The 25,914-nt window shown below is 52.8% G+C and overlaps 4 protein-coding genes across 4 annotated transcripts; 2 read left to right on the top strand and 2 right to left on the bottom strand.

Moving 5' to 3' along the window:
• Window positions 1–10,707: 10,707 nt before the first annotated feature.
• PV07_09347 (uncharacterized protein) lies at window positions 10,708–13,178 on the top strand (the record flags this gene model as incomplete). The annotated part of the gene is made up of 6 exons (XM_016396594.1): window positions 10,708–10,883; window positions 11,061–11,435; window positions 11,488–12,062; window positions 12,111–12,230; window positions 12,287–12,574; window positions 12,634–13,178. The coding sequence occupies 6 exons, from the start codon at window positions 10,708–10,710 to the stop codon at window positions 13,176–13,178; spliced, it is 2,079 nt and encodes a 692-aa protein (XP_016246450.1).
• Window positions 13,179–15,601: 2,423 nt separating this feature from the next.
• PV07_09346 (uncharacterized protein) lies at window positions 15,602–18,292 on the bottom strand (the record flags this gene model as incomplete). Its single annotated transcript, XM_016396593.1, has 7 exons — window positions 15,602–15,655; window positions 16,272–16,447; window positions 16,551–16,792; window positions 16,890–17,176; window positions 17,291–17,769; window positions 17,829–18,085; window positions 18,156–18,292. The coding sequence occupies 7 exons, from the start codon at window positions 18,290–18,292 to the stop codon at window positions 15,602–15,604; spliced, it is 1,632 nt and encodes a 543-aa protein (XP_016246449.1).
• Window positions 18,293–21,396: 3,104 nt separating this feature from the next.
• Window positions 21,397–22,860, bottom strand: PV07_09345 (uncharacterized protein; the record flags this gene model as incomplete). The annotated part of the gene is made up of 1 exon (XM_016396592.1): window positions 21,397–22,860. The coding sequence occupies exon 1, from the start codon at window positions 22,762–22,764 to the stop codon at window positions 21,397–21,399; it is 1,368 nt and encodes a 455-aa protein (XP_016246448.1). The 5' UTR covers window positions 22,765–22,860.
• A 578-nt stretch (window positions 22,861–23,438) lies between these two features.
• Window positions 23,439–24,431, top strand: PV07_09344 (uncharacterized protein; the record flags this gene model as incomplete). The annotated part of the gene is made up of 3 exons (XM_016396591.1): window positions 23,439–23,789; window positions 23,854–24,060; window positions 24,120–24,431. 3 exons carry the CDS (start codon window positions 23,439–23,441, stop codon window positions 24,312–24,314), a joined length of 753 nt encoding a protein of 250 aa, XP_016246447.1. The 3' UTR covers window positions 24,315–24,431.
• Window positions 24,432–25,914: the final 1,483 nt, after the last annotated feature.

Genomic DNA, 25,914 nt, shown 5'->3' with positions numbered 1-25,914 from the left:
CACCAATTTGGCACGCCGATTGGCAACCCAGATTCTGTGGTCCAGGTAATTCCTGTCAACTTTCTGGAACCCTGGTATTTGAGCTATATCGTCAAGAGACTCGTTGATTTAATCCAGGATGTCTAGTCCGGAAGCAGGATTGTTTAGTTTCTCCGCGTGTATCTACCTTGAGTGGCGGAAAGCATTCAAAGGTTCTGGGAATGCTTTCGCGCCGTAAATTGCCAGAAGCACTCGATGACTGGACAAATATCGAAGAATACTCGACTTCATCTCGGCCTCGTCTCCGGCTATGAAATTCAGACCAAGCCGAGCCCCGATACTGTTTCAGAAGGATTGAGGAATGTACGGGTCCGCAAATGAGCTTGAAACCGAGGCGTGCTGCTCCACAAACTTGGTTATCGTCCACCACTGTTCAAAGTGTTGTAAAAGCCAGCTCTTTCCAACGCCTCTGGGTCCACAGAGAATTCACATGTTCGATCGGAGTGTCAAATGACGTTCGAGCTCGAAAATTTCTCTGTCGCGGCCGATCAAGTTAATAGAGGTGGTGCATCCGGGCAACTCTTCATCAATACAGCTCTCTTTCACCTTTTGCGAGATGTCCATAGGATGCTCGAAGGTATTCCACAATTTCTTCGCTTTGATAGATTATAGGAACAAAGAAGTCGGTCTGCACCATGGGGAAATCGGGGACAAATGGTTTCATTCAACGGCAATCTGATGGTAATGGGCCCATAAATCCATACATCATTCCTTCAAGCAAATGTCGATTCTACAAACGCATGGATTCAGTCGGCTACGCGTCCGAGGCCTTGTAGTGGGCTAAACCTCTCTCCGAAGCCCATATATCAATATCATACTCGAAAATCCTTGCACTCTCGCGTTCTTCTTGAACGAAGACGCTCCGAGTTCCCCAGATCAGAATGCCCACACTCAAATTGGCATGGCGTCTGTCGTCACTGACTACACAACCTTCGCATACTTGACAGAGGTCTTGGTGGAGAAAGATTACCGGTGAATAGGACTAGAGACTTGGTCAGTTAGAACGTTTGCAAGGGCCACGGGAAGATGCCGTACCATGACAGCAAGAAGGTAAAGCTTAGCGATCATTTTCCAGGTGCCAATAGACTATCAGATAGAAACTTGGCTGCATATGGTGGATTTAAGAGAGTGCCAGGTAGTTACTCAATACATTTTATGGTACAGCCTCCGCATTTACTTGGCCTCCTCGGTTGGACGCGTTTGACTTACGACTCGGTCTCTGGCCACATTCTTTACAGCCATATAAATCCCAGAACAAGAGATTACGCGGACGTCTTGATTTCACTTAACGAGCGAAATGGTTTTAGGAAAACGAGGGTTCAGGGGCCAAGTCGGCTGTTAACAGGCGTTAAGCTCGGCCGACGCAGGCAGTGTTCTCCACCAACGAGGCTGAGGTTCGACCTGGTTGGCCAGGGGGGAACCCTGCCTCCGCCATGACACGGTGCCTCTTGTAGATGCCCGCTTATGCCCGACTTCCTTCATCCTCCATCTTGAACTTTTTGATAATCAACAGCACAGACGTCGAATCACGGTCTCGAGCCTCGAGTCTCAGGCTCTGCAAATCCAGCACAGCACTTCATCGCCAAGGACTATCCACGTAATGTATTGGCTGCGAGCCGCCCGGTCGGGCAAGCGGCTTGACTCGGCTCGGGTTTGTGGATTTCTTCCGAGTCAAAGGCTCTGTGAGAAGAGCTGGGCTGCACAGGCTGCAGCATTTCCAGAGGCTTCATGGAGCACGAGGGGATAACTATAACCTGGACATGCGGCGTCCAGGAGTTCTCAAAAATCCATTTCGATGCTCGTGGTTAAAGAAAAGGCGGCAAGAACCTCGGGGAATTCAAACTGCAAATTCCTTTGCCGTTGCACACCTTCAACAAACCATGATGTCTTCTCCAATTCCCCTTCTCTCGATCGCCGTCCTCGTTTTCCTGGTACGTATATGCATGCCCTTCGTTCCTTTCACTCCGTCCTAGAAAGTGGTGCTGGTCATCCACATCAATATTTCGATCTCGATTCGTTAACATTCTATGCTGCAGAATCTAGCATTCCTATCCACTCAATGTCCCTGGATTCTCGCCAGCTTCACATTTGCCCAGAGAATAAGGACTTCCCTCGGACTTGGAGACAGCGATGTTAGGATGGCGGTATACTTCTGCTTTGCCGGCGTATTTCTTGCGATTGGGTCCTGGCTCACACTCGGCATCGGAGAGAAGGAAGTCCGGGAGCGCGATGAAACAGCTGAGGATGTATTCAGTGGTGGAAAAAGGAGATGAGAGCATGAGAGAGAGTTTGAAGCTTGGCTCGAAATGGATGGTGTTGCGAAACGAGCTGCAAGTTGGTGCTTCGAGGCGGAGTAGCGAGACTGGTAATGTTATACCTGACAATGCGGTGAGAGGCGCCGACGCCCTGACTATTGATTGAGTGTTGGGCATTGATGGAGTTGATCCTATATTATCCATTCTGCAATAGGCACAAATAGGTGATGTAACCAACCGTGGATGGATGAGTAGCTTCTCTTGATACCTTGACAAGTCATACTCCCATGTCCTGGCACTGCGTAGGACCAAGAGCACTTGGGAGGAACCAGATTTCCGTCGACGACCATATCGGAGGGGAAACATGAAAAGCCATGTGAAAAAAAGCCACCACATATGTAGATCTAATGAGAAGGCGGAAAAGGAAGGTGCCTGAGGAAGAGGCTGCCTAATATCGTGCTTTGTCCAATGGCTTTCAACCAACGAATTCTACTGTCGCAATAACCCCTTTTCTCCCTTGAGCTCTGCTGGAATAGCATCGTGGGCACTCCCTGTCGTCCGAGAACTGTGAAAATTCGAAAACATCGATCGCTAATTTGGAGGTACACCAAAACGGGAAACCCAACGACCGTTGTCAGATCAACGGTGAACTGCTATTCTACGAGGTTTCTCGGGAACCAATGCCAACGATCCCTCGGTGTAAGACATGTTGAAACAGCCGACCACTATTTTGCTACTGACGCAGAGAAGCTTTATTGACAACAAGCCAGGAGAGTCAAAAATATCTTGTTGAAATGCCCATGACCCGATGGATTAGCGCACCTCGAACCAAATCTCGCGCGGACGGCAGGCAGTGTGTCTTTTCTCCGGTTCCACCCTCCCCTTCTCCAAACAGTGCTTCATCCTGACAAAATTCAGGAATTCTAGAGTAGTAGCTGGTGGTGCTTTCGTGTTTACAGGACAAAATTGCATACGTTTTTCGTTCTACACGTCATCCAAACGCGCAAGTCGTATAGATTGAGACACGGGTGGTTGAATGGTATTTGGCAATTGCACCGGAAATTCGCCGGTGGTAGAGTCTTGGCTAATCTCGCTGCGACGTAACGTCTCTGTTCTTGTCTCTGTCAAAAACAGCTCTTCAAGATGTGCTTGCATCGCCCGATACACGGGCTTCATGCCGGATCATGCCCAACATGAGAGAGATCAAGACCTGCTGTCGCTGTCGCCAGTTGAAATTGCGCTGTGACAAGACCAAACCGGCCTGTCAGCGATGTACGGAGGCGACCGTCAGCTGCTCATATGGCCTTCAGTTGCCAACGACAACTTCAATCGATGAGCTGTTACCGCCGGGCACCGAGACGACCAGCGAAACCCCGACACGATCCAGTATAGAATGTCCCTTACCGAGTTCATCTGACAAGCACCATGTGTGCCAAGAGGGTGACAGCGAATTCAGTGCGGCAAACGAACCCCGACTTGTCAAGAAGAGGCGTCGTGCTCACCTATCTTGCATCCGGTGTTATCGACTAAAGGTCAAGTGCGACAGGGAGCTACCATGCTCACGGTGCCATGGTGCTGGCTGGAGTAGATACTGTTCATATAATCACAGGGTTGATAATGGTACCCTTTCTTCGGCGACGCACTCCCAGGAAGTGAGAGAAACCCCCGACCATATTGTCGCTTCCTGGCATGCCCAGCGTCGCGGTCCAACTCACTGGAAACAAGTCTTATCGACGGTGAGCAATCCATCCCAAATAGGTCCGACGGACACAAGGCAGCAGCTAAAAGTGATTCCAGCTTAAATCAGAGGCTCACAGTGTAGACATTCCAGTCTGCAGCAAGATCTCAGAGATAATCCGCCAGGAGAACAAGAATAACGCAGGTGATTCTGTGCTTCCCGGCAATTTCCCATTCAACAGTCCAGCAGCTGCCCAATATATCTCGCTTGAAAAAGTCCACCACTTGCTGCAAAGCCACCAAGAAAAATGTCAATCATATATAGATGGCTATTTAGCCCTATACCAGCCTATCTATCCCATAATCGACGTTCCTCAATTTTCCCGCATGGTCGAGAAGTTCTGGGATGTCCGAAAATCGGTTGACATATCCTGGCTATCCAGCTTCTTGATGGTTTTGGCGCTGGGCTGTTTTGCTGTGTCCAGGGATCAAGATTCAACGGCGGACTTCTGCATGGCTGCTGAGGCCTGTCTAAGTAAGACGCCTTTCATGATTCAGCCAGATCTCTCAGCCATAAGGACTTTATGCCTTATGGTTATTGCCAAGCAAACCACCAACGCAACTTGTCGAAGCTTTGATTCATGCTGGACATTCCTTGGCCTTGTTACGCGCGCTGCCATCAGCATGGATCTGAACAGGCAACCAAGCCCACCAAATCGATCGGCTGAGGCCATTCGTGAATGGCAATCTGGACAAATCTTGTGGTCCTTAATCTTATACTTTTGTATACACATTGCCACGATTACGGGAAAACTGCCGCTCATATCAGCTAACGATCTCGGGATGAAACAAGCGTCATTTCCCTTAAGCCCTGAGACGACCGATCCATGGATAGCGTTGCTGGAAATCTACCCAACAATATGTCACATCATCTTCAGAGTGAACAACGAAACAGAAAAGCCATCTTATGATGAAGTTCAACACTGCAACGATCAAGTACGACATCATATGACCTTGCTGGATACTATTCACGGCAGGCCGTCGCTATATGTTACACTAGATATCTTCTTCCGGCGGATCCTCCTTGTCATACACCGTGCGCACGCCCTGCACCCTCGCGCCCCAGTTGACTACCCAATCTCTTGCTGGTCGTCATTGGAATGCAGCTTAGCTATCTTAGTGTACCACCAAGATTTGTGTGAACATAAGGGGGAAAGTTGGGAAAGCATGGATCTTCTCGGTCGCCTCTTCAGGCTTGACTTTTTCTCGGCAATGCTGACGGTATGTCTCTATCTCCTCCGCAACGACACGCCTCTGGCTATAGGGTCAACGATTCCACCACAGCAAACCATCTTGGACACATTGCAGGCTTGTACAGACAGGTGGGAGAAGGAAATACATCATTCTATCTGCTTTAGGATAGGGCATATGTTGCTGACGTCTATCCTTGGGATCTTGCCGAATGCATATTCCCGAGAATACCAACCATCGTATATTTAAATGTGAAAATCAGCGAGGCTGCGTCTTCAATATATCTGCTTTCGGAGCCTGGTTTAGCACGCTAGACCTAGTGTGGTCACCTTGCCTTCAGTCTGCCTTGCCTTGGCATACCACCAACTCTCTAGATGTCTGCAGTGTATTGCCCTACGAACTCGTAATTATAGCAATGAAGGTGTGGACGGAGAGTGAGGCGAAGGCGCAGACGAGGGGAAGGTGAGTTGATTTTCAAGCCGCACTCTCTGGTTGAGCCGAGCACTTTTTACTCATCTTCAAGTGGCAAGAACTCGCCGGCCAAACATTTCGGTGCACGAACCTCCTATGTTCAACATTCAATGGTCACCAGTAGCTCGATTCGTCCCGTCACGTGGGGTGCCGACTTGCTTGAACCCTGTGGACTTCTGCAACATGTGGATTCCAGGAAGTACCAACCGGACCACAGCTCCCCACCGGCGCCGATGGGAACGAGGCCGGAACCTACACCTCCGGCTGATACACAAAGACATGCCTAACACCGAGTGAGGGCCGTAAACATCTATTCCAGAGCCTCAAGGCTCTCACCGAAGAAAGACTGACATGCTAGCTGCGTGACCGGCTCCGGCGTCGATAGTCTCAGAAATGGAGCGCCATTATGCCAAGGTACTTGACTGAACATCACTCTACCAACTCCCGAGGCTTCATCTATGGAAACGGTATTGCCTCGACTGTGTGTGATTTAGCGGCGTATCCGGAGCCGATTCTGAAGATGTGGTTCCTTCGGAGGGAGACACGCATGGGTGAACCCCATCCCTATCAAGTGCCCCGGGTCGATCGTGATCTCGTTGTGAGGGGTACGTTCACCATAGCGTCTCTGGATTTTGCTCCAGAGGAGAAAGTCATTAACAGAAATGTTATTTGGGTCATGGTAGAACCGAAGTCGTTAAAATCAGTACAGGCTAGACTGAAAACTTCAAGTGATTATCTCTTCTGGTGAAGCATTGCTACAAGTTTCTTCGACATGTTGTCTTTCGGTGTGTTTTGTCTCGTGAAACTGTCTTCGTTATGCTCAATTGCTGACCGCCACCAGGAGCACTATTTGCTCTTGCAGTACTATGTGCTGTAGGAATCCCCATCGCTCGCTATCTCCTAGATCCCAAGGGACTCCGAAAATATCCTTCTGCCGGGGTCTCGGGCATCACATCGTTATGGTCAATGTGGCACAATGGCAGGATGAAGCGGTTCATGGCAATTCACAAAGCTCATGAACGCTTGGGCCCGATTGTCAGGGTAGAGCCGAATCACTGTATGCCTTGTCCTCCGACATGACTTATTTTCCTGGTAGACGCAGTGCTCACAAGAGATCTCACAGTGTCTTTCAACTCTCCCGAGGCTTTTTACGACATCTATTCTCACAGCGCCACGAACATCCTCAAAGACGTTTTCTATGATGCCATTGCTGGCCCCTACAGAAGCTCTGGAAACACGAGATCTCGGGAAGAACACACGAGAAAGCGCCGGACTATCGCGAGCAGCTTCTCGCCCAAGGGGGTCGCGGAATACGAAGAGTACGTCACCAAGGCGGTCCGAAGCCTCCTCAGCAGGCTGGACAAATTGCACGCACAGTGTGGCGACAAAGGCTTCAATGCCACGCCATGGATCCACATGTTTACTTTTGACGCCATCGGCGACGTCGTCTTCGGCGACTCCTTCAACTTCCTGGACAAGGGAAATGACACCTGTATTGCAGAAACGCCCGAAGGCCAACAATATGAGGTCGAAGCCATTTCATCCTTTCTCGGGGGAGTAAGGTTTGCGAACAACCTGGGCTATCTGGGAACGGACCTGGCCAAATGGCTGAAAAAGAATGTCTTGTATTGCTCCTATGGCGCAAAGATGGGGGCGAACTTCTCGAACATGAGCATCCACCGTATTCGACAACGACAAGCCGTGCCCGAGCAGGAAGCACCCCATGACATTTGGTCTCGGGTGATGGCTGCGAATAGCAAGCCTGGTGGCTATGTGATGCCGTTCGGTGAGCTTATCGCCGAATCGAATTCGTTGGTACGTTTCATTACATCAGTGGTGGCACTGTCCCAGATGCTTCGAGTCGACACTGATCATTCAATAGCTCAATGCAGGCAATGATACCATTGGCAGCGCGCTCACGAGCCTCATGTATCACCTGGCCCGCAACCAAGCTGCCCAGAAGAAGCTTCAAGAAGAGGTCGACCCCGTTTTCCCTGCCGGGGTCGAGGTCTGCCACAACGACGCTGTGAAGGACATCCAATACCTCCGAAACTGTATTGACGAGGCTCTTCGAGAGCGTCCCCCCGTCGGGATCGGTCTTCCACGCATCACCCCCCCGGAAGGCTGCGTGATCGCCGGACAGAAAATCCCTGGCAACACAACCGTTTCGGTGCCGACGTGGTCGGTGCATCACAACCCGCACCTATTCCCTGATCCGTTCGAATTCAAGCCCGAGCGCTGGAGTGACGAGAAGCAACTGCCTGCGCTGAGGAAATTCTGTCTTCCATTCAGCACTGGAGGGTGAGTCCGATCCTCAGGATTCGAGTCGAGCGAGATACTTGTAAGCCACAGAATGCTGACTATTTTGACCACAGCCGTGCCTGCGTTGGCCGTAATCTCGCCTATCTGGAACTCCAGATCGCGGTCGCGTCGATATTCCACCGGTTCCATGTCGACCTGGTGGACCCTGACGCCGAACTGGACACTCTCGAATGGTTCAACAGCAGTCCGGGAGAGCTGTGGGTGAAAGTGACTCCACGAGTGAAGGCGTAAATTTCGGGCACATGATTTCCTTTTTTTATGGCTTGATGAGTGTCACGCTTGGTTCGACCCATTTAGATTAGATACTAAGTAAGCGATATACAGAGATCAAGCAACCTTTCTCTATCTCTGAGCTTCCTTCCTCGTACAGTCTTCCTCGACGCTTTCCGGGAAGCTAACGAGTTCCAATAAAAGTACTTCCAAGTTGTTGTTCTCAATATAAAAGGGCCGTCTGTAAAGTAAAGTTTCCTATTTATCTTGTGTTAAGCCAAGGCGATTATCTTCCGTATACATTCCTCTCAAGCGGGAATTTACTCGCTGGTAAAGTCTCGACATATACTGACCTATGCCGCCGTAGCGACGAGCTGAGTTGTCAACCTCCACAAGTTACATCGCGGTCTTTGTGTCTGGGGTAGTGTCTCAATCGCCTACCTGGGCCAAAAGACAGAGAATATGGCCACTGTTGGTAGATGTCTAGGCACATGGGGACCTGAAGAGGCATAGGGCGACTAGCTAAGTTTCTTGACGGTCAGTAGCAACGAACTTGTAGAAAGAGTATCTAAAGACAGGGAAAAGATGAGGAACAAAGCGCGCAGGATAGAGTCGTCGTATGACGTAGCGGCGAAGAATTGCAACTTAATTCTATTTGATCGTGCTGTTGCGCGGACTTCACCCAGGCAGCTGACCCTCCTTATCATCACTGTTACTTAGGTGACTTCGTAGCAGAGCTTGACCTCAGGACAATCTCCGCCCAAATTACCAGGTATCACTTGAACACATTTCTATCAACTCTGTCTATCCATGTCAGCCCCATGTCAACCTTCACGCCCACCTCAAGAGCGTACCATTTTCACGCAGCAACGCCAGCCAAGGAATCCATCTTCGCCCTGAGCAGTGCGTTCGTCTCCTTACCCGCGTCCAAAAAGATGCGGATAGCCTCGTCGAGTTTGTCGGTGGCCGGCTGGTCCAAGAACAGGGCCAAACGGAACGCCTCCTCGTTGTCGAGGAAGACGGGCTTGAGGTTCTTCGCGTGTCCATTGGCCATGGCAGATACTGTTTGAAAGACGTTAGCATCGGATCCATAGTCTTGCCGTCGGCAAGCGTTTTGCATACCTTTGTCAGCGTCAAGGCTTTTGGTCATTGGCATCGTCTCGCTGCGAAGCTCCGCCAGAGTCCCCGCATTCAAAGTCATAAGCTCCAGCCCCGAAAGCTTGGAGACCTCGTCCATAGTACGCAGGCTCGCAGCCATGATCTCAGTCTTGATCCCGTTGGCCTTGTAGTGTTTGAAAATCTCGTCGACCATCTTGACCCCGGGTCCCTTCCAACCCGTGTAGTCCTTCTGCGGACGGTTCTTGTAGTACCAATCCGTGGTGCGCGCGACAAAGGGGGAGATCAACGTACACCCAGCTTCAGCGGCCAGTGTGGCCTGGTGCACGGAGAAAATGGCCGTCATGTTGCAGTGGATGCCGTACTCGCGCTCCAGGACCCGTGCGGCCTGGAGCCCTTCCCAGGTCGAGACGATCTTGATGAGCACCCGCTCCTTCGAGATCCCGAGACCTTCATACAGACCGATGATCTCGCGCGCCACGCGGATCGTGGCTTCCTTGTCGAAGGAATGGATCGCGTCGACCTCGGTGGACGTCCGGCCAGGGATTCGCTTGAGAATCTCTGCACCAAAGGTGACCAGCAACTGAAGCAGTGCAGCGGCTTCCTGTTCGGCGGGGTCCTGGGACTTTCCAAGACCGTACTTTGCCGCTTTTTCGAGGATCCAGTTGAACTTGGGCAGCTTCGTTGCTGTCATAATGTGCAGCGGATTGGTCGTCACATCTTGGGGGTTGTACTTGGGCAGGATGTCGAAGTCCGCGCTGTCAACCACGATGGTGGTATGCTGCCTGAGCTGCTCCAAACTGTCCAATGCCATGATTGATGGATCTATCTTGAGTGAAAGGATGAGACTCAGGCTAGGTCAATTGGCAAATGTCGATGTCGTCAACGGCGCAGTAAGGACGTCCGAAAGCTGAAATCCCCCTGGCCATATTTGGAGTAATTCGGCCATAGAACTAATACTGTTTACAGCAGATCGGGATTTTCCGATTCCTGAAGTCGACCCGTGCCACCTCCGAATCTACGACAGTACCAGAGGTCCATAGAGAACATACCGTGAACCGAACACCGCGAATACCAAGTGTCTACTGCAATGTTGCCGTGTATTTGTCGCCAATCGGCGCAGAGACGTCCCCTCGCGACCCACCCGGCGCCGGATCAACCTTGCTCCACTTTGTCATTTTGCTGCTACGTCATTGGAGAAAGTGTTCTGGATCCACTGCTCACATCGACCTCGGTACAGTCCCTCACAAAATAGATTTTGCCCGTCTGGACGGTCGAATCGTGGATTCTGTCTGTGTCTGTGCAGAAGAGTTTTCCATTGTCTGCTTGATTGACCTGACCCGATTTTGGCTATCTCCTCAGAAGAATGATCGCTCATGCAATACGTCCACCAGACCAACCACAACCAAGCACGAATAGCGATGGCAGGACATCCTCGTCGATCACCGGCCCCAGATACTGCCCCGGGCCCGCTTCGCACGCGACCTCCAAAAACATTCAAGGCATGCCGGACATGTCGGCGACAGAAGATGCGTTGCGAGGGTAAGGCTCCGTGTATGCGTTGTCAGGTATCCGGAACGCCCTGCATCTTTGATGTGATTGGACCCAAAAAGCCAACCCCGGACAAAAGCGCAGAGGCACAACAACAGCACAAGAGGTAACTCGCACGGTCTGTTCACCATTGATTTCTCCACCGAAAAATTGACATTCTTTGGGCAGGATTGAGGAACTGGAAGCCGAAATCCTGAGACTGCGGAGGCAGAATGCGTCCACTTCAGCAACCCATGATGTTCCGACGGAGTCACTTTCCAGTGAACAAGTACGAACGCCTACGGCCAGCCATGCCGCTATCGACGCGCCCGAAAATGGCAACACCGGCATGGGGAAGCCTCAAAATCCCTATGCACTGGCTCCGCACGATCTGGATGCCCCCGTGACTGCCATCCATGCCATGACTCCGGAAGCCCCTCGGCGTGTCGGCGGCCTGGACTGGGACGCGGGGCAAGCAACCCTGCTGCCGTCTATTACACAGCCTCACGATTTGGTCTCCGAAGGAGTGGTTGATGAATCGGTGGCCCGGGAATTGTTCAACAGGTGCGGTCCCACCGGAGATAAGCCTTGCTACCCTTGCTGATGACCATCCCAGCTTCATGACCGGCAGCAACACCTTCCTGCCCATGCTGGATCCCGTCCTGGACACCTTTGACTCCCTGCGTGTCCGCTCACCGTTCTGCTTTGCCGTTGTCCTGGCGACAGCAGCTCGTGTCAAGGAAGCATCTAACCCCACGGACCCTGTGAGACAGGCGACCCAGAACGAGGCTCGCGTCCTGGCTGCCGAAACTCTGTTCATTGGTGTGCCAGTCCTCGAGGATGTCCAGGCGATGACTCTCATCGCGGCCTTTTCAGAGAGAACATGGTTTGCAATTGGACATGCAATCCAAATGGCTCAGGTTTTGGAGCTCCAAAATGCTCTGCCGCAGCTCTTGCATAGTACCCGCTCTCGTTCCACCGACTCGCAGAAGACGGAGAGACTGCTTGCACGACAGGCAAGAATATGGCTAATGGTGTCGTTCATTGAATGGGAAATTGCTGCTGGCACGGCTCGTCGTCCGCGTCTCGAAGCCATTGATGTTGAGACGCTGAGAGCATTTGCGACACATCCAACTGCAAATGCATCGGAATCCCGAGTCGTCTCGCTTTTAGAGCTGGTTATCTTGAGAGGTTTGTTCTCGTTGCAACCCAAGGATGCTCAAAGGCTAATGATATCAGCACAAATGCAGAAAGACATCGAGGATTCCGAGAAATCATTACCCGCGGTCATGGCCAAGATCCGTTCGATATGTAATCGATTCGATTCCTGGTGTTCCTTCTGGGACGGCACCTTTGCAGGTATGTCTTATCACTACACTCTCCAGATCCACCCGAAATTTAATAACTGTACGCAGATGCTGGGTATCCCCAACCTTCTTTCCAGCGCACCAGCTTGTACATGTCCAGGGAATACGCAAAAACGTTTACATGCTGTGCTGCTCTGCGCCAGATCCAACCCCCTTCGTCTCCGCAGACCTCTGCGGCTTTTGGCGCGGCTAATCTGGACTCTGTTGCCTCAGAGCTACTATCCTACGTGATGAGTGTCATGTTCAATCAACTAACCTTTCTTGTACAAAACTCGGCCTACAAGTGGCACCTGAAATGGGCGCCTACGTATACTGCCTTGACCATCGCTTTCACGTGTATGTTCCCATTTGCTGATGTCGCATGAGGCAAAAGCTCTAAAACTAACCGGCAACAGGCGTCCTTGCACTCAAGATGTCGAAGCTCAGGCCCGAACTCATTGATCAGTCCCGCCTGGAGCCCTTGGCCAAAGAGGTCGCAAAGTTGTTGCAGACACATCCTCACCAAAACTTTCACCATGTGATCCGTCTGTTGATGGCCGTTCCGCAGACTATACATGCCGTGCCACCAAACAACCAAACGAGGGGCCCGGAAAATGTAACGGGAGAAGATATTCAGACGGCGTATAATGATGGAAATGTTCCTCAATTCTCTACCAGGCCTTCTCGCGGTGACCAAGTATCACAAGCCCTCGACAACCCCACGAGCTACAACGCAATCTATCCTGAGACAGGCGGTGACAACTTGCAGCTCGAGACGCACAACAGCCAAGACTCGAATTCGAACAGATATCGTGGCTGGATCGAGAACTGGAGTAATCTCGACTCAAGCTGGTTGTTGGACGGAACCTCGATTGGTTCTTTCGGCCTCCCGAACAATGGCAATGCGAGTGTATTTGACTTCGACCTGCCCATGGGATTCCAAGACTATCGATATGAGTGACAGCAATGACCCAAGAACGCTTTGACAGCGGAGAGGACTCGTTGTATTGAAATCTTCTCCCTAATGGTTGGACCACTCGTGGACCGGTGCCCACTCTTATATCTCCCGGTCCCGGAGTCGGATTCAACCAGTTTGAGACTCGGAACCGGGAACCGAAAGCCTCCACGTTCCCGTACGGGGGGTATATTCGGCTCCAATGAAGAACGAGTGGCCACTCGCAATGGCGTTCGACTTCTGAGACTTTGGACGTGCGAGTGGAATAAGTAGCCAGGCCTCCAAACGGTCTAACATATCTATCCAAGAAGCCCAGCTCGCCAGGCCACGATTGCAGCCTGGAGCAATCGAAGGTGTTGATGGACGATGACTTCTACGATTCCGCCGGTATGTATGACCATGACGGTTCAAGGCTAGGCAAGGGGCTTACGACCGCCTCGATTACAGTTGAAAGACAAAAGTCTTCTGATTGACCGTGCCTTCGTGGGCGGTCGTTGGGTGACCAGCCACTCAGGCAAGACATTCGAGGTAACAGGTACGAGAGAACGGTCTGTTGAAACTCGCCTGCCCGAGAGCTCTAACCCAGGTCCAGACCCGAGCACCGATGCCGTCGTCGGAACGTGTCCGGAATGCGATGTTCCCGACGTAGAGGCCGCCGTTGAGGCCGCCGCCAGCGCCTTCACGACTTTCAGAGCCACGACGGCCCGGCATCGGTCGGATCTGCTGCGGAAGTGGCACCAACTCATGCTGGACAACGCAGAGGACCTTGCCACCCTGATCACGCTGGAGAACGGGAAGCCGCTGGCTGACGCTCGAGGGGAGGTCAAGTACGCCTCGGATTTCCTCCTGTGGTTCGCCGAAGAATCACCCCGGATCTACGGCAGCACTATCCCCGCGAGTGTCGGTGGGAGGCGCATTCTGACAGTCAAGGAGCCTGTAGGCGTTTGCGGTCTCATCACGCCCTGGAATTTTCCCGCGGCGATGATCACGCGCAAGGCGGCGCCGGCCATAGCGGCAGGGTGTACAGTTGTTGTCAAGGCGCCTGGTGAGACGCCTCTGTCGGCTCTTGCTCTCGCCGAACTGGCCAGGCGGGCGGGCATCCCAGCGGGCGTCTTCAACGTCGTCACCACCTTGCAATACACCCCGGACGTCGGCAAGTCGCTGTGTACGCACCCGAAGGTGAAGAAGATCTCCTTCACCGGCTCGACGGCGGTCGGAAAGCTGCTGATGAAGCAATCTTCCGACACGCTGAAGAAGCTCTCGATGGAACTCGGCGGCAACTCGCCATTCATCGTGTTTGACGACGCGGATCTCGACGCGGCCGTCGAAGGCGCTCTCCTGAGCAAGTTCCGCTCCTCGGGCCAGACCTGTGTCTGCGCCAACCGGATCTACGTGCAGAAGGGCATCCTGCCGAAGTTCGCGGCCGAGTTCGTCGCGCGCGTGAAAGCATACAAGCTCGGAACGGGGTTCGACCCTGGCGCCACCCACGGGCCCCTCATCCACGGTCGCGCCGTAGACAAGGTGGACGGCCACGTGCGAGACGCGGAGGCCAAGGGCGCGCAGATTGCGCTGGGTGGACACAGGATCACGCAGGGCTTGGGCGAGAGGGGCCACTTCTACCCGCTCACCGTGCTGTTGAACGCGACGCCCGAGATGCGGATCGCCAGCGAGGAGACCTTCGGCCCTGTAGCGGCCCTGTTTCCTTTTGATACGGAAGGGGAGGTTATCGCGATGGCCAATGCGAGCGAAGTCGGCCTGGCGGGGTACTTCTTCAGCCAGGACATCCAGCGGTGCTGGCGTGTTGCCGAGGCCATGGAGGTCGGGATGGTGGGCGTCAACACTGGTAAGTTCCCCAAGCGAAATACTCGTTCTCGTTAGATGGGTGTCCCCCTCTTCCCTTGCAACCAAATTCGCTGGAGCCTACGAAACCCAAAAACCTCCTCTAACCTCGTGTCCACGACATTAGGCATCATAAGCGACCCCGCCTCTCCCTTTGGAGGGGTCAAACAGAGCGGGTTTGGGAGAGAAGGCAGCTCTCTCGGCATCGAAGAGTACATGACGGTCAAGAGCGTCACGCTGGGCGGGATCGATGGGCGGCTATGATGTGTTGACACCTTCATTTCTTCCCTGGGCCTCGCTGGTATGATTGGGCGCGCATATAGATGCTCGATATAGCCGGAGCCATCAGCTTGTATTTTGTCCGATGGTCTCGAGTTCCCAGGCTGTGGTTGGACCGGGGATGCCTGTTGCTCATCGCGAGTCCTTTCTCTTCTTCCCACTTCCCTCCGTCGGCATCTTCTTTCTATCCACCGTCCTGTATCTTCAAGGCTCTCTTTTGACTGCGGTCTGCCGGCGCCGGGAAGCCGTGGCTATAAGTTCTCCTCTTCCCTCGGGGCCGAAGGTCCTTCGAGTCACCTTCCATGTCCTTATTAGATGTATATCGCAGCCGCGCCCCCGGCTCCGAGCTCGAACTCCGACTCGAACTCCAGATCTAGATTCAGCTACGGGGTACAGATCCCTCACAGGGTTCTGGATATTGGGGGTTTAATTGGGCAATGATTCGCCGATCAGGAGACTTTCCGGGTACCTTTGATGGAGTTCTCTCCCTCTCTCCGCCTCTCTGATTACATTCTGGGCTGGGGCAGCCTTGGGGCAAGTGGGTGTCCGAGCACTCCTGAGCCATGGCTTTATTCCCTCTTTGGCGGGGATTCGTGGGCGTCGAGAATTCAAATGCGTCTAGATCTACACGGGTGTGAAAGAATGGTTTATGCTGATGTTGGGTTCAATCATGATACTTCCCACCCACTCATTCCTTGCTCTCCTTGTCATGTATGTATGTATATATGTATGTATGTTTGTATGTTTGTATGTTTGTATGTACACGCTATACAAATGTCCAGCCAATCAAGATGGTTCTGTACACATCTCATCTCCCTCTGCGTGCGCATTTCCCCGACGCCTCTATACCCCCGTGGCGGAAGGCAAAGGTCTAGAAGGCGGGTTTCTTCAAACACTCTAGGATTGCTTCTAGGTCTTCTGGCATCGGAGCTTTTCCTAAGACATTGGGGGAAACTGCATGGCTCTTTCCCCATTCATCACGAAGGACACATCCGAGATGGCAATCTCCGTTTCGGTCTTCTCAGGCTTGTCGTTGTCTACAAGCGACATGCTGCGTTGCTGGACCTCGGCGAAGCTGACCGTCGGCACGAATCCGGCAGACTGCCACGCGTGCGGCACTTTCTCGTAAAGTTCGTCGACTTGTTCCAGGGAGAGACCTGTGACACCGGAGACACGCGGCGCGATTATGTTAGAAACCTTTTCGTCCCACAAGATGCCATGGAATCAAAGTGAGGCATGTAAGGAGGGAGAGGGACATACCCTTGGTTTCGTAGATGCAGAACTGCACGAAAACAGCACACAAGACACACAGAGCGCCCCAGATGAAGAACACCTTGGATCCCAAGTTGGCGTTGCCCTTGCCCGGATTGACCATGTATGGGGTCGCATAAGCCAGAGCCCAGTTGAGCAACCAGTTGCTAGACGAAGTCATTCCCAAGGCTTTGGCACGGGTCTTGAGCGGGAAAATCTCGCCGGTGACGACCCATGCGCCGGGACCCCAGCTGTAGAAGACGAAAAATCAGAGTTAGCAAAAGAGTCCAGACCCTTTTCGAGGGAGATTGGAGAACGCAGGCCTCTCCCCCTTTCTCGTCAACATACCTCAGTTCGAAGAAGACAATGTAAAAACACACAAAGGCGATGACGACCGAGTTCGCCGTGGTGCTGTCGGGTAACGTGACGCCGATAGCGGCCACGATGAACTCGCATGCGGCCATGCCCAGGGCGCCCATTATCAGGAGCGGCCGGCGGCCCCATCTCTCGACTAAATAGAGACCCGGGAAGACACCGACGATGTTGCAGACGTCGCAGATGACGGTCACGAGGAAAGGGTTTGAGATGCCAGTGCGTTGGAAATAGGTTGTTCCGTAGTAGAAGATGAAATTGATCTGTTTTACCAATGACATTAGTGGATAAACATCAACAGTCGAGAACTTGATCTGGCTGGAAATGGATGAGGATGGTGCCGATGGAAAGACATGTGCTCATGTGGCAAGACGTACGCCTGTCAGTTGCTGCAGAGCCTGCAGACAAATCCCCGAGATGAGTCTCTTGCGGATCGGCTTGCGGAAACAGGTCAAATACGAGGCAGAGCCCAACGACATTTCATATTCGTGATTCCCTCTGATTTCGGCCAATTCGTCCACGATGGCTGGATGATTGATATCCAGCCGTCTCAGGCGCGATAGGCTCCGCGCTGCCTCGTCAAATTTACGCTCGCGCACCCGCTGGCGGGGTGTCTCAGGAAGAAGCATGGCACCAAAGAAGATGATGAGGGCGAAGATGAATTGGATGCCGATCGGGATGCGGTACGACCCCGTGTCGTCTCTATTCTTGGTGGCGTTGTCGACGATGCCGGCCGTGAACATGCCAACAGTGATGAAGAGTTGGTATGATCCAATGACGGCGCCCCGGAGCCACTTGGGCGACGTCTCGGCTTGGTAAAGCGGGATGGTTGCACTGAGCAGGCCGACTCCCAGACCTGGTTGATGTGTGGGTGAGCAGAGGCAACGATGTGTCTGGGGATCCGGGCCCTGTTACCTGCAAAGAATCGTCCCGCGAGGAAAAGCGGAATCGAGGTGGCTGCCGTCTGAATGACATTACCAAACATGAAAACACAGCTGTCAGCCATCAAAGCCTTGCGGCGGCCGATATAATCCGCAATGGGAGAGCTCAGGAGTGCACCGGCAAATGTCCCCGCCGACAGAATCGACACGATCAGGGACTGCTGGCCGGCGGTCACGTTGAGCTCCCCAGTCTCATCTCGATAACCCGTGGAGAAATGAGTTTTCCAATAACTGGTGAAAGTCCTGTTAGAAAACCACGGCAACACCCGGTCCACGACGCGAAAGAAGGTGGCGCACTCACTCCATAGCAAGAATGCCACTGATATAGCCGATATCATAACCAAACAGAACGCCACCAAAGGCGACGAACAGGCCGACGAAGAGGGCGACGGCGGTAGAGCCCGCAGCATCTGCCGGCTTCTTGAAGAAGATGCTCATATTGAAAGAGATGGGAGGGGTTCTCGTGAAGAGGACTATGCGTGTGTTGCGCTTCTCCTGATGAGAGATAGGGTCAGAATTCTTTTGATCAAAGGGACGACTAGGGCCATTCCTGGGGAATTGCTTTTATTGGGAATGTGGCATTTTATATCACGGATTGCTCAGATGGAGGTTTATACGCGGAAAATCGGCATGTGCCGCTGGGAAATGGTGGCACCGGCGCCGGGCAGTTTGGCAGTTTGGCCCAACCGAGAGCAGGGTTTTTCTCCATGGGGTCCCCATCCCGCACTCGACCTTGCTCTATGGGGTCGTGGATAGTTGTGTCCACTGAGCCAGGGGAGCGAACATGGACGTAAACATGGGATCTGAAGAGCACGCATGACCTCATCATCTCCACTCGATATCCCGTGCGATGCTGAAGTTTCGGCTCGAGCGGCTGGCGACGAGGGGTTGATAAGGGAAAGCCTCTTCGTCGGTGCCGGTCACGTGAAATTTGCATGAGGCGAAAGATCCCCGAGCCGGTGGTTTTCAGCGTTGTTTGTTGGTATGGTATTGTTCTGTGGGTACAGTGCAAGGGGCGTTAACCTGGTGGCTTCGAGAAGTCGGTGGTAACCCGGAAAGAAGACTGATGACCAGCGATTCCAGGTCGGTCCCCTGGCTTCCCCAGAACAAGCCGGGCACGAGGGTAGTCGGTGGTCTGGCTGCAAAGCGTGACAAGTGATGCTGCACGAGTGCATAGCGGTCTCGGTGTGGGCTGAATAGTGTGCTATTCGCCAACAGAGCAGCAGGAGCCGAGAAAAGAAGATTGTCAAGACGTAGCAGCAGCGCCTCCGGCTGCACAGCCATCTATTCCGAGTCCCATTTCCAGACCGGCTGCCAAAGCACGCGCTGTTCATAGCATGGCCTCTCACTCCTTCCACACCGTAGTAAGCCTACCTTGATTACCCGAGAGCCAAACTTGATCTGCGGAATTCCGACCAGCCGTCCTCAGTAGCTGATCTGCGTATCCTCCTATATTTCGGCAGGGCTAGGTCCGTAGGTCGTGACAGCAACTGTCGCCGCCCTCCAACAACAATCATGCCCATACCATTTCCAGATTTTGACTCGTTGCCAAAGGTTGAGGGACAGCCTCAAGGCAATGCCTGGGGACTGTGGGGAAAAGACGATGAACTGGGCAGTAAGTCAGACCGATGTCTCTCCGTTGAATCGCGCCTCACAAGAGGACAGCCCTGAACTACCTCACACCCGAGGTCGTCAGGCAGGCGGTGCAGGAGGTCAAGGCCGGCATCTCAGTCCAACTGGACCTCCGTTTAGACCACTTTGGGGAACGCATAGTTGGCCGCGAGCCGTTTGGGCACCAGATCATCGACTTCAGAGAGCGGCTGAAGGGCACACCCGATGAAGTAACCGGCCATGATGATGTGGTCACGTTCAACACGCAAAGTAGTTCTCAATGGGATGGTCTGAGACATATCGCTGTCCAGCATTGTGGCTTGTATTACAATGGGATGGAGCACCGAGTCATTGACGAAAACCTCGAAGACGGGCGCCTGGGAATTCACCGTGAGTATGAGTCTTGATCGAGATTTTGGGGTATCGACGGTTAATCGATGGATTCGAGCAGGATGGGCCGAAAGGGGGGGAATCGTGGGTCGAGGCGTGCTCCTCGATTACCACGCGTGGCGCAAGCAGACAGGCAAGCCTGCCGTTGCTGCCAATTCAACCTTCTCCATTTCAACCGATGAACTAGATCAAGTTGCACAGTACCAGAATGTGCAGTTCTGTGATGGGGACATCCTCATCGTCCGATCCGGCTTCACGGCCTGGCACAAGCATGCAGGCAAAGAAGAGCGACAGGCGTCGATGCAGCGGTCTGCCTTCATTGGGGTCGAAGCGTCCATGAGATCGGTCAAGTGGCTGTGGAATCACCACTTTGCGGCAGTTGCCGGGGACACCATCGCCTTCGAGAGCCAACCCATCACCTTCGGCGTCGAGGGCAAGGTGAATCTTCATGAATGGCTGCTGGGCCATTGGGGCACACCCATCGGCGAACTCTGGGATCTGGAAAGACTGTCAGAGGTATGTTTGCAGAGGAGGCAGTGGTCGTTTCTGCTCACCAGCGCGCCTCTGAACGTGTTTGGTGGCGTTGGTTCGACTCCCAACGTAGTGGCTATCCTCTGATGCGTAGGTCAGAACAAATTGTCCGGAAGCCGCAGACTGGAAATGCGTTATTGCCTCGTCACACAGGTAGTCTGGCAAGCCTCAAATCGGAAGCCAGGACTCGCGATATGTTCACAAGTCAAGAATGGCATGGCAACTCGGCCAAGAGTCTGATAGCTGCCAGCAGCGGCTGAAGACCACACAGTGCATGTGTCAGCGAATTCCCCCAGCTTGGTCCAGTATATATCTTCCATTGTCTTCCCATGCACGCTTAGTATTCTCCGGCCTCCGTAGCTTCCTTAACGCTGTCTCACTGACATGAATCGTCGCTTGCACCAGTGAGATATGCTCTCATATATCGGATCCGGGTTCTCCGTCAGATCCGCTTTGTGCTTTTCCTGCTGCTTGAGTTTATCTTGGCCATTTTCCAATTTCCCCGTGGACAGCTGCACCAGTCTCCTCGAACAGACCAACTAACTTCTGCTCTCGTAGTGCTTCAGCCGATATGGAATCTCCTGGTGATTTGAAGTTGAGGATGATGGAACTGCTTGGTTGGGTCTGGGCGATGACAGAAGCACGACCGCCTAGGAGATTTGTGGCATGCCATGTCCAATGAGGAGAATTTGCTACACCTGTAGAGAAGATAGAGGAATAGAGAAGGGAAAGTACTAGGACTTGGGAGGAATGACACCGTCACGACGAGGTCACGAGGGTGAGTGAGGGTTGAGTGACGGGTGTGTACAAGGTGAGTAGACGGCTAGAGGAGTGTGGGAGGGAGTTTTAAAAGCGCTTCTAGTGAGGACCTATAAAAGCAGCGAGGGCTCGGGTGAGCCGCACTTGAGCAGCGAGCAGCGAGCAGCTTTATCCCTGACACCATCTCGATGAGTGACCATCCACGTTTTGAAAGGTTTGTATATACGATAACTAAATCTAGTGATCACCTTTCACACGCCGTCCGTTATTCTATTGGCGATACTTATGACAGGAAAAGTATACAAGCATCGTGGCAGCGAGGTCGCGGAGTTGTCGGTCCCGTCGACTACGGATTGCCAGTTTGGACTTCCTCCGTTGCATTCCTCTGCATTGCGGATAGCCTCTGCAACATCAATCAACGATTCGAGAACGGCAGGATTCTCGGGCTTGGGGCTATCGAAGCCTCCTCTGCGAAACTCGGCACATTGGGTTCCAAGTATAAAGGGAATACCTTTCATTGCTTTCCGACAAACACCACCCACGTCAGCCGGGTCATCTTCATAGGGAGTAGGGTCCAGCACGACGTTCCAATCCATGCCGGTAATGGTGGAGCTCACAATCCAGTTCTTCAGGTTCGTCTCCATGACTGCAGCAAGCTCCTCGCGAGAGGCAACGGCGTCCAAGAAAGCTCCGCTTTGAGCCAGGCCAAATGCGAAGTTGTCTTGGGCTTCACTTCCGGGCTGGCCTGACGCCGAGTTTGGTCCCGTCCCGAAGACGATGTCGATCGACTCCTGCATGCGCTTCTGCGAACTGTCCACAATCTCTTGGACTTGTCGTTGTAGCTGATCCTTGGTTCGCTCTGCGAGGTCCTGGATTGCCTCGTTCGCAGCAATCGTGCGAACAACGTCCAACGGCCCGCTCAAGGCCTTGTCGTCTCCAGCCAGAGAGTATATGCGATCCAGGTTTTTGAAAAGCGTGACCCCGAGTGTGAAGGCCCTTCCGAAGGGTAGGATCCCAAGAACGAATCCTGCAATTGCCTCGAACACGGCTTCCAGGATGTTGCCTTGCTCCTCGGAGAGCCCGTCAACGACATCATTGATGAAGTTGGACTTCAGAATGGCAGATCCAGCGTCTTCAATGGCGAAGAAGTTATTCGACACTGCTTGGTGGAACCGAATGAAGTTCTCCACCACGAATCCCGCCTGAGGCGACACGTATTTGCCGCACACCTCGTTGCCGACATTGGGAATGTCTTTGAATGCGCAGTCGGTTCCCACTGTTGGATTCACCCCAATTGGGTGTTTGCACAAGTCAGAACCGATGACTGAGCAATCAAAGAGGAAAGACTCGCCGGGCAGGAGGTTCTGTTTGACGAAATATCCCGGGAAGCCGATATCGGTAGACGTCCCGGCGCCAAATGTTTGGACAAAGCTGGATAAAAAGTCATCGATCTTGAACGACGACCAGCTGGCTGTTGACAGGTCTGTCGTTCCGCATGCTTTCACCGGTTGGTCGGAAGGGTTGCATACCTCCTGGCGCGTCAGGAGTAAACCCCCAGTGTGGTTTTTCGCGGAAGCAAGTGCGAGGAAAAGAAAGCCGAGCATGGACGAAAGAAACATGGTTGATAATCCAAGTGAGGATGATGGAAACTGTGTGTGAGTCAATCTGGCTTGAATGCTGTAGAGAATAAGGACTTGAGTGTCGGGCTGTCTACGGCGCACACCTACTTATGCAATCTCCAGAGATCAAAGATGAAGTATCAGCACGCGTCTCAGACTGACCGCTCGCATTAGTCGCCGCATTCCCAAGTTCAGAACAAGAGCGGGCTGCCTCCTCGGGCGTCTGGACTTGGCTTCATAATCGCGCAGGGCAAGATGGACTTGTCGCGAGAAAAAATAGTACAGTTCCCAAAGCAGAAGTGCACTTGGTGGTCTAACCGACAAGGCTGATTAGCAAATGCAACTAAGGGGCTTCGGCCCTCAGCCTCACAGCCTTGGCCCGGCTGTCGATTGGCCCAGCGCTGCGCAACGAGATTGAACAGGGAAAAGGGCGTCGCTCGGCGTCTGGGGCATCTCACGGCCACTTGTTAGCGAGCCACAGCCGGAGGAGCATCGCAATAGAAAACAAAAAAGTCTGATGGGAATAGCCACAAACCCCTGGCCTTGGCAGTCAGTATCTAGGTAAGTATATCAAGCTGATGCTGTTAACGTTCAGCAGAAGGCGCTCCAGGTCGACTGCTACTATCCCTAACTCACCTTGAAACAACTTGACATAGCAACTGAACAGTATTTCAATGGAACCGCTCCGACACCTCAATACTCACGGCCAGTCCCCTCACGCTGGTGTCGGTGCCAGTCACGAACTTGAACGCTCTGCAAAGAAAAGAGCACTGGCTCGGCCGAATCTCCTTCGCGTGGTGATCAGGCTTATCACCCTCACGGTCGGAGCGTCCATCGTGGGCGTCCTGGCTCACGCAGCGGTAGTCTGGTACACGACGCGGAACGACATCCTCATGCAGCCGCACGGCATCCGCATGCGAGGGTGGCCGGCGCAGATGAATCTGATTCCCACGTGGATCATGCTCTCGGTGGCGGTGATTGCGATGGTCGTACAGATAATTGCACTTTTAACGTTGCTTCGAGGGGTGAGTCAGCCATCCATCCTGCTCCTTCTTCTTCTTCCATTGATCATGTTTGCGTTCCACCCAGGGCTACCGTCTCCGAGAATCTACCTGGCACACCTGGGGTTTGTTCCTCACTTCCCTCGTGGGTATCGCGATATGGGTCACCGCCGCGGTGTACTTCAAGCTTCAGGACAACAAGGGGGAGAGGAACTGGACCCTTTGGTCCTGGTCATGCTCGCACAAGTATCTCGTGAATGGGAAGATGTCGTTCCAGGCCATGTGCGTCGAACTGGTACGTCGGCCCGTTAAGACATGGTTCCGCAGCGATCTTTGTTGCTGATGTTTCTCCAGAATTACTGCTTTAACATCGCCGTGGTGGTTGCAGCCCTGGAGGTGCTGACTTTGAGCCTGTTCGGACTTCAATTGCGAAAGGCCAAGAGACAAGGTGGATATACCAGTATCACGGGGGGGGGAACGATGATGGCGACGATTCTTGTCAACTTCGCCCAGTCTGACCGCCGCACTGTCCGGATGCATTTCTGGTGATTTGGATACCCGATTCCTTCGCTGTGTCTGATGGTGGGCATTTGCGCGCGGTCGGATCTCTCCAGTGTACATTAATGCTTTGTGATTGTGTCTGTTTTCTGGAATGCTTAAGGTTAGAAGCTCTTCACCGTCTATCTGGGTATACTTCTATTGCCAACGATTGCCGTCCACGTTCGTGAAATGTGCCTATTCAGGCCCGCCATGGGATAGCCTAGCAAGGGTAACTCTTTTTTCGTTGGAGTTTGACAAGTACATTCCAACGGTGGCCGCAAGCTGATTAGAACAGATGTATATTGGCCGGTTCACGGAACGTGACATGGGCCTCAAGTTGATACTGGCTCTCAAACTTGGACTCCCGGGGGTCGAATTCGGTATATCTGTATTTTAGGACCTGCAGGAGTGGCCTTATGAGAATGTCGTAGAAATCCACGACTTAGACAGAACAGATGTGAGATAGGCGGCTCAAATCTGTGAGTAGTGTTCGGAAGCCTTCCTTCTGCTCTTCGCTATAGTCCAGGACGGAGACTCCAACGTCTATTTGATCCATCGGACTGCGGCCCGGACAAAAAAATCGCATATTTTTCGTACAGCAGCCGTAGAAGCTTCCTCGGGCTCGACGGACAACTCAGGGGTAGATTGCATGTCTTCTTGGACGGCCAGAATTACTCGAAACGATCCTTCATTGAGCCCATCTGCAGAACCTTTCTGCAAGGTCTCAATGCCGCACATTTATGCGGCCCTTTGTGGGTGTTTCATTGGTTATCAGGTTGATTCTCTCAGCTCCCGCCATGAGGTTGAGATACTGAGCTGACTCTGCTGAAAGATCAGGATCAACGCTAAGCAATGAGGAGACTCTCAGCTAAGCTGAAGATAACCTCTGGTGGGGAACATGTTGGTGGGCTGCAACGCCTAGGGCTCTAGCCACCAGTAACGGGCTCGAGGGCTACTTAAATGCTCCTTCAGAAAGGCCTTGATCGACCTTCAACGCCCACCCTCTGTGCCTCTGCAAGGCCGGGACCCAATGTTCAGGCTTTGTGCTCGCAGCTTCTAGCAAAGTCGTCCATTGTTGTGCTGATTAAAATTATTGCATGCATTGCCACCATTTGTGCGGTGCTATGTGGGTGTCACACATGGCTGATATGTCTGACATTACATGTATGGGCTGACCTACTACCATAAATCGAAGACGGCAGGGTGTACTCGGTATACAAACGTACATGATGGATGTGTTCCGTCTCCCCGCAGCCTCGGCCATTACTGCCTCTGACGATTTTCGCTTGGTGCTTGGTGCCTTTCAACCTCTCCAATGCTATCCGTGTCCATTGGTCCGAGCTTTGGGTAGGGGTTGGTCAACATGGATATATCTTTCGTTCAACGCAAGCTCCATTGGCTGAGAAGGAGAAGTAAAAATAACCTCAACGGGCAAGGGCTAGCTGGTCGACTTTTGGGATAGGAACAGCTGACTGTGAGAGACGGGCTGCAAGGCTGGTTGCCTTGAGAAGGAGACATCTGACAATCCCGCCTGTGACTGGCTGCCTCCCCATCTGACCGAGCTTCTTCACTCTCCGAGAGTCAAAGATGGTCTTCTTGTCCCTGTAAG

This window comes from Cladophialophora immunda (assembly GCF_000835495.1).
Source record: "Cladophialophora immunda strain CBS 83496 unplaced genomic scaffold supercont1.5, whole genome shotgun sequence".
In the NCBI taxonomy this organism is placed as follows: Eukaryota; Fungi; Ascomycota; class Eurotiomycetes; order Chaetothyriales; family Herpotrichiellaceae; genus Cladophialophora; species Cladophialophora immunda.
This window is presented reverse-complemented; position numbering and strand designations above follow the sequence as displayed.